Genomic DNA, 21,245 nt, shown 5'->3' with positions numbered 1-21,245 from the left:
CCTTCCCCCTTTTGCAACCGTAATTTCCCTCTCCCTGCCCCCATCCCACTCTGTCTGCAAAAAAGATGCAGATCAGAATCAGTTTTCTTTTTTACTCACATATGTCATAAAATATGTTATTTTTTTGTGTGGGGCAGCAGTACAGAGCAATACAAAAAATTACTACAGTACTGTGCAAAAGTCTTAGGCACTCTAGCTATATGCCTAAGACTTTTGCTCAGTATTGCATGTAAAACAAGACAATTGCACTATCAATGCGAAGGTAAAGTTAATGTTGGGTGGGTGGATTTTAAATATACAATGTTCATATTCAATTTACCCAATTTCCTTATCTGGAAAGTTCTCAAGGGAAGTTAAAATTGCAATGGCATGAATTTTTCATCCAAAGTTACGCCAGAGCTGTTTAGTTCTTTTAATTAGTTTTTAAATATATGGGATTGTTATTTAATGATTCGGACTATTGAGATTCTCTGACATTTATATTGCTAACTATAAGGAAAATGGTCTGTTCTTTCCCAATAGCTGAACGCTTATATATTGCTGTGGACCTGTGATAATATTAACTTTAGAATGTGAAGGATAAAATTTTGAAATGCATTACATTTGAGGGCCCTATATAACTTGCCTCAGTCTTCTAATTTTTCCTGAGTGCTGCACATGACATTGAATTCTCTGTGTAGGCATCTTTCCCACTGCAGCAAATCATCGAAAGGATTCTTAATTTTGTAAAATTTAAAATTGAATTGCATACAAGCATACATATGAATTAAGGAGCAGAGGTTGGCCACTTGTTCCTCATGGATTTTCCATGTGTGTTTGTAATTTTATATTTTTTTAATTTTTTAAAATTTAGTGTGCTGGCAATTGATAAGATCATACCTGAACTGACTGTAATCTCAACGCCACATTTTCACAGACCCCTAGTAACTTTTCACCTCTTGCTTATCAAGAATCTTTTTAATCTTTGCCTTCAAATATTGAAAGACTTTGCCTCTAACATCATTTTAAGAAGGATATTCCAAAAACACTCAATCCTCTGAAAGAATAAAGATTCCCTCAATTTATTCTTAAATGTAAGTTCCTAGCTATTAACTTCACCCAGTTCTGTGTTTTCCATCCTCAGCACATTGATGCTGTCAAGTTCCTTCTGGGTATTTTGCTCTTCCTCTTCCAAACTTATCTTTTATCTCACATGATCCATTTATTCCAGGTATAGTTATGAAAATCAAAAAGAAGCCGTGGGGGGTTGGAAATCTAAAATAAAAGGAGAGAATGCTGGAAATATTCAGTACATAGATCTGTTTACATGGATGTAGAGTGTTTCCAGCCTTTTCTGTTTTTATATCAGTCTGGGAAACCTTCTCTGAACAGTTTCCAAAACATTTACATTCTTCCTTAAATAAACAGACCAACATGTACACGATATTCCAGATGTGGTCTCATTGAAGCCCTGTATTTTTGAAATGTAATCTTCCTATTTTTACATTCCATACCTTAGTGCCTTTAAGCATTTTATACAAATTGTAAAAATTTAACTTTCTAGCTCCAATCCCAATAATGCATCCCTCATTTCATTTTGACAATCAAAAAAGACATATTTATGTCTGTTGTCCATTTCATCTTGACCAACCAGTCTGTAATGGTAATATGTAAACTCATTTCCCACAATAACTTTTTACTTGACATCTTAGTGAATTTCTTCTGAACACCTAAGTACAATTCATCCACTAGTTTTCATCTATCCACAACACATTTACACATAAGAGCAGAATTAGCCCATTCAGTCCATCGAGTTTACTCTGTCATTCAACATTGACTGATTAATTATCCTTCTCAACCTTATTCTTCTGCCTTCTACCAATAACCTTTGAAACCCCTTCTATTCAAGAACCTATCAACCTCCAATTTAAATATACCAAATGACTTGGCATTCACTGTCATTTGTGGCAATGATTCGCCAACCTCTGGCTAAGAAATTCCTCTTCATCCTTGTTTTAATGGGACATCCTTATACTCTGAGCCTGTGCCCCTGATCCTAGACTACCCACTATTGGAAACATCTTCTCCATCTCCACTCTTTCAGACTTTCAATATTTGATAGGTTTCAAGAGAACCCCCATCATTCTTCTAAACTCCTGTGTGTACATGCCCAGAACCATCAAATGCATCTTATATGTTGACCCTTTCATTCACTGAATCATTCCCATGAAACTCTTCTGGACTGTCTCCAATGTTAGCACTTCCTTTCTTATAAGATGGGTTAAAACTGCTCACAATATTCCAAGTACAATCTGACCAATATCTTATGAGCCTCAGCATTACATCCTTGCTTTTATATTATAGTCCTCTTGAAACGAATGCTAAAATTGCATTTGCCTTTTTTTACCACGGACTCAGTCTGCAAGATAACCTTTAAGTAATCCTGCACGTGGATTCCCAAGTCCCTCTGCAACTTTGATTTATGAATTTGCTTCCTGTTTAGAAAATAATTTCTTCTACAAAGTGCATGACCGTACACTTCCTACACTGTATTCTGTCTGCCATTTCTTTGCCCATTCTCCTAATCCAGGGGTCGGCAACCTTTATCACTGAAAGAGCCATATGGACCCATTTCCCACAGAAAAGAAAACACTGGGAGCCACAAAACCCGTTTGACATTTAAAATGAAATAACACTGCATACAACGTTTTTTTTTGCCTTTATGCTATGTATAAACAAACTATAATGTGTTGCATTTATGAAGTTGATGAACTCCTGCAGAGAAAACGAAATTACATTTCTGCATACAACAAAAACATTTTGAACTCCGAAAAAAAGAAGGTTGAAGGTTACTCCATAGTTAGCCTACCTTGGATCGAAAAATTAAAAGAAAACGCGCACTGGCGGGTGTCAGGCATTGTCAGTGGTGACGTATATTAATAGCGATAAAAACATGTTGTAGCGGTGTGCTACACGCAGCGCTAAAATAACGACACTGCAGTCAAAGGTAACTTTATTCGAACTAAACAGCCTTGCTTTAAAGCCTCCCTCAACCCGCCCCCCGTGGGCACGGATGCTCCAAAAGACACGTACTCACAAACCCCCGTAGGCTATCTCCCTTAGCCGGAATGGTGGCTAATTGTGAGCCGGTTCGGATGTGCCAGGAAATGGGGTCGCCACAACGTTTTATTTAGATTGTACAAGATCACCATAATCTTCAAATTTCAAATTACATTTCAAAAACTAACAAACGGGGAGCTGCAGCACAGAGATGAAAGAGCCGCGGGTTGCCGACCCCTGTCCTAATCTGTCTGAGTGCTTCTGCACAATCTGTATCTTCATCACTGTTTTTGCTCAATCCACAAACTTGGGCACAAAGCCCATTAATCCTGTCTTCCAAATCATTGAAATAAAGTGTGAAAAGAAACAACCCAGTGTCAGCCCCAGCAGGACACCACTAGCTCAGATTCCATGTCTTCTACTTTGAGCCTGTGTTCCTCGAGCAGCCGACACTTGCTGTAGGTGTGGTCACCAGCATCCACAATGGAATCCACCAGTTCTTGCATCATGTAGTCACAAAATGTCACCTGAGCGTGCATCATTATTTTATTTAATTCATTGTCATTCGGTATCTTTTTGGTTATAGAAAACTAATGTATGTTTCTAATTTCAAAAACCCTTTCCTGTCTTTACCCGCTACTCACCTGTGCCCCCCTTTGCTGAACCCTATTGAGCCAAAGCCTCAGAACTTGGGCTCTCCACTGGCCCACTCCAACAGTGGCTGAACCAAAATGGTCTCCTTCTCTGCTCGCCGAAGACTTAAGACAAAACCTCAAACACCCTGCCTCAACACTGGCCAGTCCCACAATGACTGCTTTGCTTAACTGAACTTTGTTTTATCACCCCTTGCTGCTTGCCTAATAACCTGCGATATCTGAAGCCCACCATCAAGTCAGAAAGCCCCCACTTTTGAAATCTTGAGTTTGCTTATCTCATATCAAACAATACTTAAAGCCCACCAAAACATCCTGAAAGGCCCCCTCTCTTTTGAATTCGCTAACTTCAAAGCAAGCGATCTGAAGCCTGTTGAAAAGTCCTGAAAGGCCCCATTTACAGAATTATAAATCCCTTGCTTATTAAGTTCCATTAGACGCACTCCATTGCCAGGACTAATCTGTTACTGTTCAGGTATGTGGTATATCCCATGGATGTTCTCCAAACACCTGCTGTTCATTAAAGTTGCATTAATAGTCAGAACCCACTGCCCAGTTGTACCTCAGATGATGTCAGTTATAGGGAGCTTAAAGACTAAGACAATGGAATCTTCACATCAGAGTCAGGGACAGGTCTGGTGAATATCCACAGGGGATCACTGAGCAATGGATGGAAACAAGGCTGGGATGAAAGAGAGAGCTGGGATCGGGAGAGGAAGTGCACTCCTCTGACTTTACTCACATTGTAAGTATTGGGCTGACCCACCACTGCCTCCCTTATCCTGAATGTACATGCCCTAACAAGGATCCTCCAACTGTGTACCAGGGCCAACTGCTCCAGAATGACTTGCTTTCATAGCTCCACCTCGTTACACTGGAACACAACGCAGTTGGTACTCGAGGAGGTCACCCGCCCCCTCAGCCCTATGCCACCACTAGAGCCCAAACTGCCACCCAAGACTGTCAAAGAGTACACTCCTTGTGGCCCATCCCATCAATACTGACCATCAAATGCCCATCTGTAATAATTCCAGTTACACGTATCATTGTGTTCTCTACCTTGGTAATCCAGATTGTTAAATGTTGTGAAGTTATTTTTCACTTTACCACTCCCCAGTGACTTCATTCCAAACTTATCAGATCTTATGGGTGAAGACAGGGCTTCCAGAAATCTTCACTAAACCTCTTAGTACTTAGCTTAAAACTACACCCTCTGGTTCCAGTTATCTCGATTGTGAGTGGCAACTTGGATCGTCTTGGGGCAGCTGCTAGGCATCGTGAAAGGGGAGGGTGAGCAGCTAGAGATCATTGTTTATGTTGATACTAATGACAATAGTGGAACGAGGGCATAAAACACTGGAGCAGAATCAGGCTATTCAGCCCATCGAGTCTGCTCTGCCATTCCATCATGACTGATTCATTATCCCTTTCAACCCCAATATTCTCCCTGTAACATTTAACGTCCCTGCTAACCAAGAACCCATCAACCTCTGCTTCAAATATACCCAATGAGTGGATAAGGTCCTGAAATGTTTATGTTGGTAGTTGGTCAGAAGCTTAAAGAGTGAGACATATGAAGTTATAATTTTTGGATCCTTTCCTGTGCCATGTGCTACTGAATATAGGGTAGGCCAAATAAATGTGTTACTAAAGGGATATGTTCCATGTTTAGATATTTTATTATATTGACATGGAATAATTCACATGATTTTAATAAATCAGATTATTTAAAGGAATATTGTACTTACAATGTATACTATCCATGGCTGATTTCTTGCTGATAAATGCACATGTAGAGATCATTGAAAACATAGATCTGGTTTGGCCCACTCTCTGTTAGTGTCTTGACACATACTACTTAATGTATACCCGAAGCTCTCTTTACATAAGAAACTTGTAGGTGTCTGACACTGTAACCATGCATCAGCAGTAACTCTAGCTTTAAGGCTTTAAGAGAATACTGAAGGGATGAAAAATTTGTCATTTCAGTGTTTCAGTTGGGGTTCTAGAGGAGGCCAGTTATTTGTGACCAACCTTGTATTTGTTTTATTATCTGAGATAATAAATTACCGCTCTGGAATGTGCTGCTTGCTGTTTGTGAGTAAGCTGCTTTAATAGTCAAGTGCAAAAAAATGATAGGTTTTATAGGTTGTGAACTAGTGAAAATCACGTCTTCCTCTCCTATTTTTCAGAAATTTACTATTTGCTTAAATGTGTATAATGTTAATATTTAAGCTCTGGTCCATGAATTGATTTTGTCCACCAAGTCATGCCTTTTATTTTGAATAACTCCCGAACCAGGAGCCAGGTTAATTTCAATGAATTTCAAGTTTAATTGTCACACCACCATACATGAATACTGCCAAATGAGACAGTGTTACTCTGGGTCCAAGGTACAAACTGCAGTTCCAGTAGTCACACACAGCACAAAGTACACATAGCCATTTAAGATAGAAAGATACAGCCATGCAATACAAGAGTGCAACCTCGAGCCATCCAGCACCACAGAAACTCTGTTGACGACCCCAGTAGAGATTCTTGTGTCAAGTTTAACTTTCCAAGCTTGTATTCCCAAGAAAACTAATACTTTTCGATTTTCCCCTGCCAGAATAAAAGAGCCAAGTATTTTAAATATAATCGTAAAATGCATTAATTTTATATTTATTTAAGACACTGCCCTATGGTGAAATCAAATGCTGCTACTTGTTCATCCCCTGGTTTATTTTTATTTTGTTGGTAGTGATACATCAGTGCTAGAAATTATTGAAGCAAGGAAGTTCCAGTTGGGAAAGAGGTTTATAAATTGTATTCCTAACCTTCACTTTTTAGGCATAGACTCCTGTTTCAGCCTCTCGAGCTTTAAAGGAAATACTTACTTCTATTCAATGAACTGGTAAATTTTACTTCCATTAGTTCTGTCTTTTATTTGCTTTATGTTCTTATTCTTGCACACAATACACAAGATTGAAGCAAACATCTAATGCTGTCTTTACAATTACTGGTGTTATTGACAATTCCATTAGCAATTTTATAAAATGCTGTACTTTTTATCACTTGGTTACTCACATGTGAATACAGTGTTCTTATAAGCGTATAAAATGGCAAGTACCAGCAAAACTTGTGAATAAAGAATCGTACATTTTGTTTCTGTATTATTATATTTACTCATATATAGTTGAGTTGATAAAATCCAAACTTCCATTTTACTTGTTCTAGTTTTTATTTTCACTTCTGGTTTATATGTTTCATATGTGTACTCATGCCAAATTATACAAAAGGAAAAATAGAAATTTTACCTGTTAATGCAATTATTTTTCTAAAAGGTTGCAATAATCTTGAGATTATTCAGCTAATTGTCTAATGTAGCAAGACGTACTGCATTGAATGAAATTGTCAGTGATGTACCCCAGTAAGATTTTGGTATTTGGCCATGTGTTATAAAACAAAATACAGGTTGAGTACCTCTTATTGAAAATGCCTGGTACCAAAAGTATCTCGGATTTTGGATTTTTAAAAAAATTTTGGAATATAGGATGGGATAGCTTGGGATCACCATCACTTCTGACTGAATTTATGTGCTACCATTAAGCAGTCTTTGTCTTACATTTATTCATTACACATACTCACTTAATAGTAAGAATTATTACATACCATTAATATAATGAAAATATAATGTATGCCGGGTAAAGACAGCAGCATCGAGAGAATACCTGAATCAGCTGTTGAACAGCAGCAAACAATGGCGGGTTTTCAATCTCAACCTAAGATGTTGTGTTTTGATTACCAGGTTACAGCATACTGTGTATTTTTGCATTTTTTTAGGTTTACATCAGATATAAAAACAATAAGCAATGTAGACTTGTTCTGGTGTTAGATTTTCATCAGCAATCTTGGCAAAATGATCTCTTTCAATATTTTTATTAGTTTCTGCATAGAGGAATACAGAGTACAAGAAGATATATAAGTCAAAAGAAAAAAAATAGTACCAAATGCATTATTAAAAATACAGTTACAATCACAAACCCTGTATTAAATTAAATTGTAATATTGGAATATAATAATTTATCAATGAATTTCTCTACTGCTTCGTGATTAATTTGCAGATGCTTTAAAAATATAATGCCATGCCTTTTCTTAAAATTTCTGCAACCAGTTTACTGAATATACACAATTACCTTCAATTTTCAGTTCATCATGATAGATCTTTGCTTATATCATGATCAGCATACTATTAAGCGGCCGCCTTCACTCCAACGCTGATGTATCAACTCTTTCAATACACAATTGAGATCTTCATTTTTGACTTTATGCAGTGTTATGCATTTTTCATTAAGTTCTGTTCGTTACATATGTGAGGTCTGTCTCAGAACTGTCTGTGGTGTTCAGATACCTGCCTGGGAACCTTCCTAGCTGCTTCTGGAATTTTCCATTTGTGACATCATGTGGTGCTCAAAAAACTTAAATTTCAAAGGATTTTGGAATTTTGGATAAGAAGTGTTCAACCTGTGCTACTCCATTAAACAGTAAGTTTGACAGTAAGTTGCATAGTAACCATTTTACATAAAGGTTTGCCTAACTTTGCAATTAAACAGTGATAAGCTCACTCCTCCTCAAATTCGCAAAAGCACTGACATTCAAGTAGTGTTGAAAGGTACACTGCCAATTTTTTTTGCAAGCTGTACTTTAACTAGTCTTTGGCATTGCAGAGGAGCATTTCTTGGAGCAGTGTCAGTGTATTTCATAACACTGGTAGGGCTGGCCTGTCTCCAGCTTTATGTGGATTAGGTCAAATCTGTAAAATTAAATCTGAAGGTATTACAAGGAATCTCAGGTCATCATGATCATCCAAGATGAAGTTCCTTGATTTTGATGAAAAGCTTTCTCTTAAGTTAATTTGTAAAACTGTATTTCTGATCGGTAATCTGATACTTTCTTTGATAATGATAAATATCATGGAAAAAGTAGGTATTTGTTACCAGGATTGTTCGTTCTTTTCTGTGATTGTTATAGCAGCTGGCAGACCATAGCAGCTGTATGTATGATGCCATTACAGTTCAGGGCATCGGTGTTTGGGGTTCAGTCCTAGCATCCTCTGTAAGGGGTCTGTATCTCCTCCCCATCGAATGAAAGAGTTTTCTCCAGGTACCTTGGTTTCCTCCCACAGTCCAAAGACATACCGGTTGGTAGGTTAATTGGTCACTGTAAAGTGGCCTGTGATTAGACTGGGGTTAAATCAAGGGATGTCTACAACATGATAGAAGATGGTGGCATGCATGGACACAGTGGCCATTCTGGCTCCAACCAGTGGCAAAAATTCTTGTCCAGGTCATTTTTTCTATGACTGAAATACACTGCTGAATATTAAGAACACTAAAATCTGCAGGTCTACCTTGCTAGCGAGCAGATCGACAAAGGTGCTGCACAGTTCCGGACTGACACAGGGAACGAGCTCGGCTCCCCACCTGTCTACTTCAGCTACTCAGTGAAGCAGCCATCAGAAATGCAGTAAGCATGTCCATCGATGGAAAAAGCTGGATTACCTGCACCTATGTCTGAACCAGCGAGCGATGAGGGACTGTTGCACACTCTTCCTGACAGACACAAGGCTTCAAGACACTATTCTGAGCTTGGCCATCCAGTTAGAAGACCTATTCTCCTTTTGGGCAGACAGAAATGCTGCAACCTCCAGCAAGACCCATGGAGGAGGTCTGTGTTTCTACATCAATAAGAACTAGTATGTGAACTCTCAGTAGTAATGGCCCATTGCTAGCCACATAAGATAGTTTTTAATGGTGAAGCATAGGCCTTTCTACTTGTGGAGGGAGTGCACTACCAATGAGATTATTGCTGTTTAGACTACCCCCCTCCCGCCCCGCCGTGCTTGTGCTGGGAAAGTGCTGCAGGTGCTCTATGGTGCAATCTGCAACCTCGATGCCACTCACCCTGACGGTTTCTTCATTGTTGCCAGTGACTTCAAACTTAAAAACCTAAAAGCAGTCCTGCCAATGTTCTACCAGCATGTGAACTTCACAATCAGGGCAGATACAACATTGTGGGCTGAAGGGCCTGTACTGTACTGTATTGTTCTATGTTCTATAATATTTTGGACCTGGTTTATACCATCATTCGTAGAGCCATCAAGGCGATCCCCCGCCCTCATCTCAAATACTCAGACCACATATCCATTTTGCTAACCCCTGCAAACAGAGCACTGAAACGACGAGTCAAACCACTTCACAGGGAGAATGGGACCCGGCCAGAGGATGCCACCTGAATGCTACAGGACTGCTCCGAAAGCATGGACTGGAGCATATTCAAGGAGGTGGCTGCCTACGATCGTCATGTCAACTTTGATGACTGTAAAAGTTCAGTGACTGGCTACATAGGAAAGGGCATTGAGGACATTATTATGATTAAACTCTACACTGCCAGGGCAAACCAGAAACCGTGACTGACCACAGAGGTTTGATGATACTACAGTGGTTGGCCTCATCAGAAACAATGATGAGTCGACATACCAAGAGAAGGTAGAGAAGATGTCAAATGGTGTGAGAACAACAATCTGAGTCTCAACATGGACAAGACAGAGGAGATGATTGTGGACCAGGAAGGCACCGGTTGGCCACTCTGCATTGCACATCAATGACTCCGTCACAGAGAGAATGGAGAGTTCAAAGTTCTTCAGCATGCTCATTACAGACAATCTAACTTTAGCATCTTCTCACTAGTCAAGAAAGGATAGCAGCATCTTCACTTTCTGATGAGATTGAGGCATGCAAGGCTTCCCGCCCCCATTCTGACAACTTTCTACAGGAGCACCATTGATGGTGTCCAGTCTAGCTGCGTCATTGGTACAGAAGCTGCAAGGCATTAGACTACAAGACCTGACAGAGGACAGTAAAAACCTCTGAGAAGATCACTGGGGTCTCTCTTCCCCTATTTGTGACATTTACCCAGAATGTTGCAAAGGGCCCAAAGTATTGTTGAGGATTCCTACCCCTGTCTACCCACAATCTCTTTAACCCACTATGTCAGGAAGGACTGGGTAACAGCTTCTTCCCGTAGGTGACTTCTGTGATATCCTGTCACTAGGAAAATGAACTGTTCACTGTTTATCTGTGCTGTGTATTACTACATTAATTTTGAATTATATTTTATTTACATATTTATAGTATATTTTGGTTTATGTGCAGTATGTGATATATGTTGTGTGGATGCACCATGGTCTGGAGGAACATTGTTTTTTTTGGTTATATCTTTGTACGGTCAGATGACAGTAAATTTCTATATCTACTGTTTGTATAATTTTATTATCAATATTGCACAAATGATTTTGCAGGGTTGAAAGGTAATTTCCCCAGTGAGTCAAATTCTCTCTCTTTCCCTCACCCATTCCCCATTATAGTACTCCATTTGCTCTCACTTATGGATGAATACAGAGGGCAATTTGTATTTAATCAAAGTGATGAGCAATGTTGTTTACTCTTTAATACTACATTCTTCTACAGTGCATTCAATATTTTTTTTTCATTCTGTCAAGGCATATGAAATAAAAAACAGCTCACTGGACCAGTCATCAGTGCTTGAACCAAAAAGCAATGAAGCGGCAAGCGCATTTAAAGAAGCTTTATCATCACAGAATGTGTGTTTGGTTGAGCAAATTCTGAACTCTGGTAAGAAAATGCCAGGTATTTTTGATTCATTTATTTTGTTTTTTTATATTATTTCTCTCTCCTCTGCTTGCAAGATTTTTTGACTGAGTCTTGGATATTAATATTTCTAGCTTACTCTTGTACAACTGACCGCAGTATTCATTCATATAAAGAACATAAAACATTTATTCTAGAGCTATTAATATGAATTGCTTTTAAAGAGCATCTTCTACATCTCCTGAGTATATTACTAATTATGTTATTTTAAATTTTGGTCTTTTTTGTATTGTGGCAAATGTGACAATCAATGCAGCATGCTTCCAAAATAGCAACATGTTCATGCCCAATCACCTCTTTATTGTTTATAGGGGAAAATTAAGGTATGGTCAGAGCAATCTCAATAGACTGGCTAATTCTGCCCCAACGTCTTGTGGTCATAGAGGATAATTAATGTTTTTTTAATCCGAAAGAGAGAGCAGAAGGCCATGGAAGAAAGGGAAGAGGGAGGCGATGAGTAGAAAAGGAAGTAAGACGAGAGAGGGAGATGGGAATGGTGAATAGTGAATGGGGTAGGCTGTTACCAGAAGTTCGAGAAATCGATTTTGGTGCCATCAGGTTGGAGGCTACCCAAACGGAATGTGAGGTGTTGCTCCTCCAACCCGAGTGTGACAGAAGAGAATGCCATGGACTGGCCTGGGGGAAAGGGAAGCAGAATTAAAATATGTGGCCACTGGGAGATCCTGCTTTCCCTGGCAGACAGAGCATAGGCACTCAGCAAAGCAGTCTCCTAATCTAAGTCAGATCTCACCAGTGGTACAGGAGGCCACATGGGGAGCACCGGATACAGTAGGTGACCCCAACAGACTCTCAGGTGAAGTGTTGCCTCGCCTGGAAGGACTGCTGGGGGCCCTGAATAGTAGTGACAGAGGAGGTGTAGGGGTAGGCATAGCACTTGTTCTGCTTGCAAACTCCAGTGTTGACAGAGAACATCTGAGGTGTCATGAATATAGCTGGGTATGGATGATGGAGAGAGTAGAATCAAGATTAAAAAGTTGGAAGCTCTGGTGGATAATGTTGAGTGCCAAGGCTTTGACTGAGGTAATTGAGGACTTCTCCACCCAAAATTCCCTCTACAGATTTGAGAGCTAGCAAATCCCAGTACCCAGCTGTTGCTGCTTTCTAGGTTTAAAATAGATCTCCTGTTTTGCTACAACTCCCATCAACGTCAGTGGGATTGCAAATAATTTAACAACTCTTAGTTACCATGCTATCCAAAAGGGGATTTTCAAGTGTTGGTGCAAGGGAATCTTGGTTAGAAGAAGCTCTGTTACAAATCTTAGTGGAGTGTATGGTGAAGCTGTGAGATCCTGTTTGTAACAAAAGCAAGTATGACTAGTGCTTTGGGACTGTTTATTTGAGTAAACTTGCACAGGCATCCAGAGCTGCTGCTATTTAGGTGCTAGCAATTCCTATCAAGTCCATTGGTTTTTCAGAGTAACAAAATATATATAAGAGCTTGTTTTTCATTATAACCAATTTTAAACATGATGCTCTAACCAGCATCTTTTACTGCAGGTGTCGATGTGGAGATGCGTTTTAGTCTTGGATGGACTCCCTTGATGTATGCCGCAAGCATCGGTAACTTTGAAATTTGTCGCTGTCTTCTTGATAGAGGCGCTACAGCAAATTTTGTGAAAGGTGATATATTTTGATTTGGGCATTGATTGTACAGCGAATCAGCTAATTTGTCTGATATGACTATTTGCAGTTTGTGTAATGTATAATAATAGAAGCCCAGATGCAGAAAGTAGAACTAATTTTTCAGAGGAAACTCAACTGATTTGTGTGTGAGGAGAAGGTTACTAATATCATGACACAGTTGTTCATTAAGCAGTCAAGCAAAATCCAAAAAAGCTGAATTTTTGAGCATATACTTGTGTTATCACTGTGTTTTTCTACCAAAATGGTGATGTACAAATATAAGTGATCAGTGAAGTAATGCTGTCTTCAAACAAACCATGAAAGAAACAGGATAATAACCATAATAGAATCAATGAAAGAGCACATGAACAGGCCGGTCACCCAATGTGCAAAAGCCAACAAGCTGTACAAATACAAAAAGAAATAATAGCAATAAATATCGAAAATGTGATTTGGTGTCCTTGAAAGTTAGTCCATAGGTTGTGGGACCAATTTAGTGGTGGGCAAGTGAAGTTATCCCCTTTGGTTCGAGAGCCTGATGGTTGAGGAGTAATAACTGTTCCTAAACCTGGTGGTCTGAGTCCTGAGGCTCCTGTAACTGCCAGTGAAGGTATGCTGATGAACATTTGGTTGTACTGTTTATATTGAAACAAATGAAAACTTGTTATGTCAGAGGATACATGGGAAAATGAAAACAGGCTGACTGAGAAAAAATGTTTTTGTGGGGTCATGCGATTAACAAAAGCCAGTGTTAAGTTATTGTGTAATAAAACTTGCCTTCTTTGAATAGAGGAATTATTAGTGGTTATAGACCTGAATCCTTTGTTTTAATTGCATCTAATGTATTTTATTATTATCAGGTACTTAATTTACAAGAAGAAAGAGAAAGCTTGGGTCATTAAGTAAATAACAATTGATGGGAAGCGACTTAATTCTGTTCTATCTGATGGGCAAAGATATAATATTTATGACTCAATAAGTTTATTAAAAAAGTATAAATGGAAAGCAATAATTGTTACTATGAAGGTGGCATGGAGAGTTGTGGTCAGTAATTTGATGCCTTTGTTACAAAATTACAATGGATGAGCTAACATCCAGATAATCCTAAATTTTGAGAGCTCGGATCCACTAAAATTGACTTCGGTCACTTGGATCCTAAAACTTACATCTTTTCTGCAGTTGAAATCAATGTGAGCAGACAAAAAAGTTTTAGAGTAGAGCAATAAGGTTGATAGAACCAGTCTAAACGAGGTACAAATATAGTAGGAACATTCATTTGGGTGAATGTTTTAGGTAGATTTCTTCTAATGAAAGGGGTCGATCTTTTATCTAGACCCATAGAAGTTTATGAAATGAATTTGAGTTTTGATTATTTTGATGATATTATATTGGGTTAATTTAATGTAGGGGAATGTGTTATACTGTCCTCACACTGTTCAGCATTTCAGACAGACCATTTTCAGAAAGTTCCTGAAATAGTGCCTAAGGGATCATCAGGGCTCTTTTATTTCAAAATGCTCCCGCGCCATGAGGTCAATGTACAGTAATAGTTTTCATTTCACACAGCTATGGTTCATCATTTTAGACCCATTTTTAAGCACGGATAAAAATACTTGAAAGCTCTGGTTTGAAGGACCTGGTGACCTATTCCTGTTCTGACAGTATATCCATTTAATCTCGATTAGACTTCAAATTCCAAGAATAGGAATTGCTTGATGGCGTTAGAACAAATATTTCTGATTGGATTTCTACTTGGAATTGTCAGTGTTCACATATTTAAACTTTGGTAACTCGCAGACATCCAGCCCCTGCTGTTGCTGCGTGATTGAAGTCATCAGGAAAAAGTACTGATAGATAAGAAGCTGCCTCTCTATTCGACAAAGTGAGACCCTTTCAGTGAAGGTCTGCTTTGCCCAGCTCTGCACAACACTTTATGTGCTAAAGATCAAAAAAAAACTCAGGACAATTCAAATAAGTCCATATTTACAGTGTTTCCTTTGAACTATACACTCCTTCACAGCTCCCTCCTTCGCACCCATACAACACCCAAGTGCACACAAGTAACCAATTTAAATCAGTATTTACCTATTCAGATTTTAGATCTGAAGGTTGGTCACTGAAGTCAATATTCCCTTTATGTCCTAACCCCAAAAACACACTAACACATGCTATGTCACATGCATAGACCTAAGACTTGCTCACTAACAAGTAGCTCAATATTTGTCACTATTGCAAGACCCCACAATGAAAAGAAATTCATAAGTTTTCAATTAAATTCATGGTTTATCTTTTAAAGTGTAACTTGTAATGTTAAGTCTGTATGCCAAATACCTTTTAAAACCTATCAAAATAGTTCATGATTTGAACAGAACTATCAGACCTATTAGGTGTACTCTGGTTAGGACTCTTCATCGCAATGATCTAAAGCAATAGACAACAAAAATTTTCCTTCCTGAATATTTTTGGGTATATCTTACGGATTTTCGGTTGCTGATCACGAAAGTCACAATGAAATTTCCCTATCATGCACCATTTTTTCGAGATCACTTATAGTTGTTATTTCAAATCATATTTCAAGTCCATTAAAGTGTTGCCCACAATGTAAGGTGAGAAGTTTTCTATCTTGTCCAGGCATTTAAACCAATGTTTCCTGGAATAACCGATAGCATTTGTGTTGGTCCACAAATCAAATGGGTCGTCAATGACAGGCAATCCGAAGAACTTCTAGTAGGTCCAGAGAAGATTGCATGGAAGGCATTCAAGGATACTGTTGAAAATTTTCTTGGCAACTAGAAAGCACCAAACTACATGTAGCAGGTTGACAACATGCTTCAAACGTACAAAGCCATGAAGTGCAACATGTAACTAAAGATTAATTTTCTGCATTCCCATTTATACTTCTTCCCTAGAAGTCTTGGCACTGTTAGTGATGAGCATGGTGGAAGGTTTCAACAAGACATTTTGGTCATGAAGAAACAATGTCAGGGCAATTGGAATCCAGTGCTCGCTGAATATTATTGGACATTTAAGCAAAAAGCTTCAAACGCTGAATACAAATGAAAATCAGCAACAAAACATTTTTAGCTTAGTTGAACTATTGCAAAGTGTCAGCACTGTAATGCAATTAAATATATTATATTCAATAAAAGTTTGTTGTTTCTCCGAATTCCTATGTAATACACTTAGTCTGAAATTGTATTTGTGTTCAGCTTCAAGTACAAAAAAAATTGAGGAAGCAAGACATTTGAAAAAATTTGTGGTTCAGTAAAATCAAGATACAGTCTGGACCTTGTAGCCTTCCTCACAGACTTGGAAGGCCATTGGAAATGTCCTCCCAGTCCAGCATGAGTAAATGCTTGTGTGCAGGAATCAGTGACAGCAGTCACAGGCAAAGGGCCAAGTCAGCGTGACCCAGGCCAACCTCTTTCAAGGTAATGAAATTGTTAACAAATCTACAAAGCATTAGTTTATTGGCAAGCCATGCATTTAATTGCCCCCAGAATGACTATTCATTTCAAAATGATAAAAAGTGAATGCAGATGACAGAAAATTTGGGGATAGTCATTCCAATAGTCTGCATGGTTCATTTATTTTTTTGTGTGTGGCTTGAAATGATGTTATAGGCATTGGAAAAGACGTCATTCAACTATATTAGAAACAGCTCTGTAAATTAAGCAAGCAAATGACATCTGAGAAGAAACGTTGAAGGAAGTAATTCATGGACTTGTTTATTTTTGCATATTAATTGGCCATACAAACAGAATGTCCGGAGCATCACCACTGTACAGAAGCCAGGAGTTCAAATTGCCAGCTACCACCATGTACTGTATTGCAGGGCACTTAGAACAGCCCAATGTTTTACTTGTTCTTCTCAGCGCAATTGCCAATTCTCCTTTCAACGTCTGTTCACTTCCTTCAAGTTTTGTTCAGAATAAAGTTTGGATTTCAGTACTGATCACCACAGAAGAAAGGTGTCTTCCCCCGACAACAATTGGCCATTAGGCATGCATTGTTTGGTGCTGCAACTTGATTTTCATGCAGGAGGATACAAATCTTGTGTTCATATCTCACATTTAAGTTGCTTTGCCAAGTTTTAGCTATTGAACCTCTTTCTAGTGATGTCCCATTGCCCTACAGTAGATATTCCATCATGCATTTTTTTCTCTATTCCTTCTCTGATTTAAAAGCTAGAGTTCTCTGTACTAGATTTTCACCTATCTTTATAGCTGTCCTTCTTTTGGCCGATATGCAAAATTAATCAACGTCTCATATTCCTGGTATACCACTTAACAACTTCGTGTATCTGTCCACAGCTATCTCACTTTGCAGTTTTGGCTTGACAATTTAATGACTGCTAAAGTATCCTTTCTCTGTAATGAACTTTTTCTTTATCAATCTTTTTTTTGAATTTTTCAAAGACAAATACATAACAGTCATAATAGTACAAAGAGAGTAGGATTACATTGTTGGCAATTAACACATGTAAGTAGAAACTATAAGTAACACCAGTATAATTGACCTCCCAAATTCTTGATATAGACAAGATACAAAGAAATAAAAAGATGGAAAACCCAAATTGAAAAATCAAAAACAAAATAAACTAAACTAAGCAGAGCTAAAGCTAAACTAAACAAAACTGGGCTATTCTATTATATCGGATAAAATTGTTAATGTCATCAACTCCGCTCCTCTACTCAAATTAATAAATAATATAAAGGAATTGGAAAAGGTCAGATTACATTCTATGAAAATATTGGATAATAGGCCTCCAAGTTTCTTCAAATTTAACGAGGGATCAAAGGTACCACTTCTAATTTTTTCTAAGTTTAAACAGGATATGTTTTGGGAAAACCATTGAGATGTAGCTGGAGGATTCATCTCTTTACAATTCAATAAAATAGATCTTCTAGCCATTAAAGTAGTAAATGCAATTATCCGCCGAGCTGAAGAGGGCAGATCTATCATTGGTAAACCAAAAATTGCAGTGATAGGGTGAGGTTGTAAATCATTGTGCAAAACTGTAGAGATTGTATCAAAAATATCTTTCCAATATTTTTCCAAAAGAGGGCAAGACCAAAACATATGAGTCAAAGAAGCTACCTCAAAATGACATCTATCACAGATCGGATTTATATGAGAGTAAAAATGAGCTAATTTATCTTTAGACTTATGAGACCTATGTACCACTTTAAATTGAATCAAATTATGTTTAGCACAAATAGAAGAGTTAACTAATTGAAAAATTTTCTCCCATTTTTCTATAGGTAGAGAAAGTTGAAGTTCCTTCTCCCATTAATTTTTAATTTTATCGGATATATCTGACTAATTTTCATAATCATATAATAAATGATTGCTATTAAACCCTTTTGATAAGGGTTTAAGCCTAAAGTTTTTCTTTCAACCCTTTGTCATGGATCAAGCCTTTTTGGTATGGAAAATGAAGGGTATAATATGTTTTCGTGATTTATTTTTGGATAACTGTTTCCTGTCTTTTGAACAATTGTCTAATGAATATAATTTGCCCAGATCCCATTTTTTTTAGATATTTACAGATCAGAGATTTTTTGAATATGATGTTACCTAATTTTCCGATTTCATATCCAACCGATATCATGAACTTTTTCAACCCTGTTAGAGTCAGGGAATTATGGAGCATGAAAACAGCCCTTTGTCCAAACTGGTCTACATTGACCAAGGTGTTCATCCAAGCTAGTCCCATTTACCAACGTTTGGGCCCCTAACCTAAATTTTCCCTATCCAAGCACTTTAAAAGTTATTATTGTTCCTGCGTCAATCACTTCCTGTAGCAGATCATTCCACATGTTTACCATCATCTGTTTAAAATAAAATGTTGCTGCTCAAGTTCCTATTATATCTTTCCCCTCTCACCTTGAATCTATGACCTCTAGTTCTTGATGCCCCATCCATGGGCGGATATGACCTGACTGGATTCATCTTAGCTACAGTATGCCCCTCATGATATTAACACCTCTGCAAGATCATCTCTCAGTGTCCTACACTCCAAAAAAAAAATCACAGCCTTTCCAACCCCTCTCTTTTACTCAGTCTCTTGAGTCCTGGCAATGCCTTTACAAAGCTTATCCACATCTTTTCTATAGGAGGGTGAATAAAACTGCAGACACTAATCTGGTACAACCATGTTATGACCTCCAAACCTCTATACTTAAATGCTCTGACTAATGAAGGCCAGAATGCCAAAAGCCTCCTTCACCACCCTATCTAGCTGTGACTCCCCTTTTAGGGAACCGTGAACTTAAAATTGAACTCCAAGGTCCCTCTTTTCTATGATACCTGGCACAACTTAGTCAGCTAATGAAGATCCCCCTATGATTTTTCATAAACTTCGTCACTATCCACTGTATCACCTGTTCTGGGGTCATTTGAAAACCTACTAATCGTGCCTTGTATATTCTCATCTAAATTGTTAATATAGGTGATAGATGACAAAGGGCCTAGCACCTTCTCCTGAGGCACACCAATATTATGGACCTTCAGTCTGAGAAACAACCTTCCACCATTACCTTCTGCTGCCTTCCATTAAGCCATTTAGCTAGCTCACACTGGATTCTATGATCTAACTTTCCAGAGTTAGGATCTTCGTGTATCTTCATGTGCAACTTTATTAAACGCCTTGCTGTAGTCCATATAAGCCATATCTTCTGTCCTGCCCTCACCAACCTTCGTGGTCACATCAAAACACTTAAGATGTCTCCTAAGCACAAATCCATACTCACCACACCAAATCGATTCCTGTCTTTTCAGGTGGGTGTATATCTTATCCCTCAGAATCCTCTCTGACTTACCTACTGCAGATATTAGACTTGTGGGTCTGTAGTTCCTGGGTTTCACTGGTCAACATCTCTGATCCTTCACACAAACTTCAATTTTACGTCCGCCAAGTTTACACAGCTGATTTCAGGTGTAACCTGCTTGTTCTAAGACACAATTTCCAATTTATACCTACTGATCACCATTAAGAATGCTTAGTTTTCAATGTTGTCTTCTGTGGCTTGCATTTACGATATTGCTGCTGCTGCTGCTTCTGCCTACTCTAGACCTCATTATTTCCAACATTTCAGTGTTTGGCCTTATTTTTCATTCTCAGTACGTTCCCCTGGACTAGGATGCTTCCATTGCCCCACACATATTTAATTTGCCATCCTAGTTGATTCCTTGAGGGAAACCGATTAAGTAATCTTGCTAGTTCACTAGTTTCCTTCAGCTGTCAAGACGCTGCTGTATCATGGTCAGCTTTGATCACTGCACGTCTTAGTCCCGTGACATATTTTCTACACGTACAAACCTTGAAGTTGAGCACATTGTGTTTCATATACAGCGTTTCAGCATTTAAAAAGGACCTGAGGTACTTACAAAAAGAAACCTGATAAGCAAACAAAACAAGTGAAAAAGGCTACTTAGGAGCTCTACAAATATTCCAGTCAAGTCAATGTATAATGGAATCCTGTGTAATTTTGAGAACACTGTTTCTGCAACGACGGGGGCTGTTAATCCAGGCTATATTAACTTCAGGTGTTTCTTTGTTAACCTTCCTCCTTCCTCTATGGCTTGAGCATTGCCTCCGGACTGAGCATAAAGTTGACTGATGAGGCCAGTCTGGGAACCACAGATTTTTTTGATAGGGAAGAAACTGCCTGGCAGGATGAGTGATTGAGTGAATTGAAGGGTAGTGTGCTCCATTATACAAGCCTTCGGAGAGCATCTGACGTATATGGGCTCAATATTATTTCAGATGTTGCTCCTCTGTATGGTCTTAAGAGGGATTTTCAAATGTCAGGAGTGAACTTACATTTCTTCAAGCTATCTTTAAGCACATCCTTGAATCTTTTCAGCTTGATAGTCTCTTCCTGTGACGGAGGTCAGAATTGATTACCTGTATCAGGGGTCTGTTGTTAGATGTAAATGATGAGGCCTGAGTGTAATTATGGACTCATTGAATTGGTTGTTCTTCCAGTGAGTTTGGAAGATTTTGCAGAGACAACATTGGTAGTATTGTAGCGGTGTGCTACACGCAGCGCTAAAAATTACGACACGGAGTCGGTAACTGCAGTCGAAGGAAAAAACTTTATTCGAAAACTTCAGCCTCACTTTTAAGCCTCCCTCAACCGGCCCCCCATGGCGCAGAGGCTCCAAAGCTCTGTGCTCGCAAACCCCCGTAGGC

At 38.6% G+C, this 21,245-nt stretch overlaps 1 protein-coding gene across 5 annotated transcripts in view; it reads left to right on the top strand.

Moving 5' to 3' along the window:
* Positions 1-21,245, top strand: part of asz1 (ankyrin repeat, SAM and basic leucine zipper domain containing 1) — an 83,584-nt gene that overhangs the window by 10,771 nt on the left and 51,568 nt on the right. For 3 of the 5 annotated variants that reach the window (XM_059978279.1, XM_059978283.1, XM_059978282.1), the window contains exons 2-3: positions 11,233-11,365; positions 12,920-13,042. In XM_059978279.1, the coding sequence (XP_059834262.1) occupies positions 11,233-11,365; positions 12,920-13,042 (256 nt within the window). The remainder of the gene's footprint in view (positions 1-11,232; positions 11,366-12,919; positions 13,043-21,245) is intronic. The other 2 variants (XM_059978281.1, XM_059978284.1) reach the window with 1 other exon arrangement.

This window comes from Hypanus sabinus, chromosome 8 (assembly GCF_030144855.1).
Source record: "Hypanus sabinus isolate sHypSab1 chromosome 8, sHypSab1.hap1, whole genome shotgun sequence".
NCBI classification, from domain to species: domain Eukaryota; kingdom Metazoa; phylum Chordata; class Chondrichthyes; order Myliobatiformes; family Dasyatidae; genus Hypanus; species Hypanus sabinus.
The sequence above is the reverse complement of the archived record's forward strand: the minus strand, read 5'-3'. Positions and strand labels throughout refer to the sequence as shown.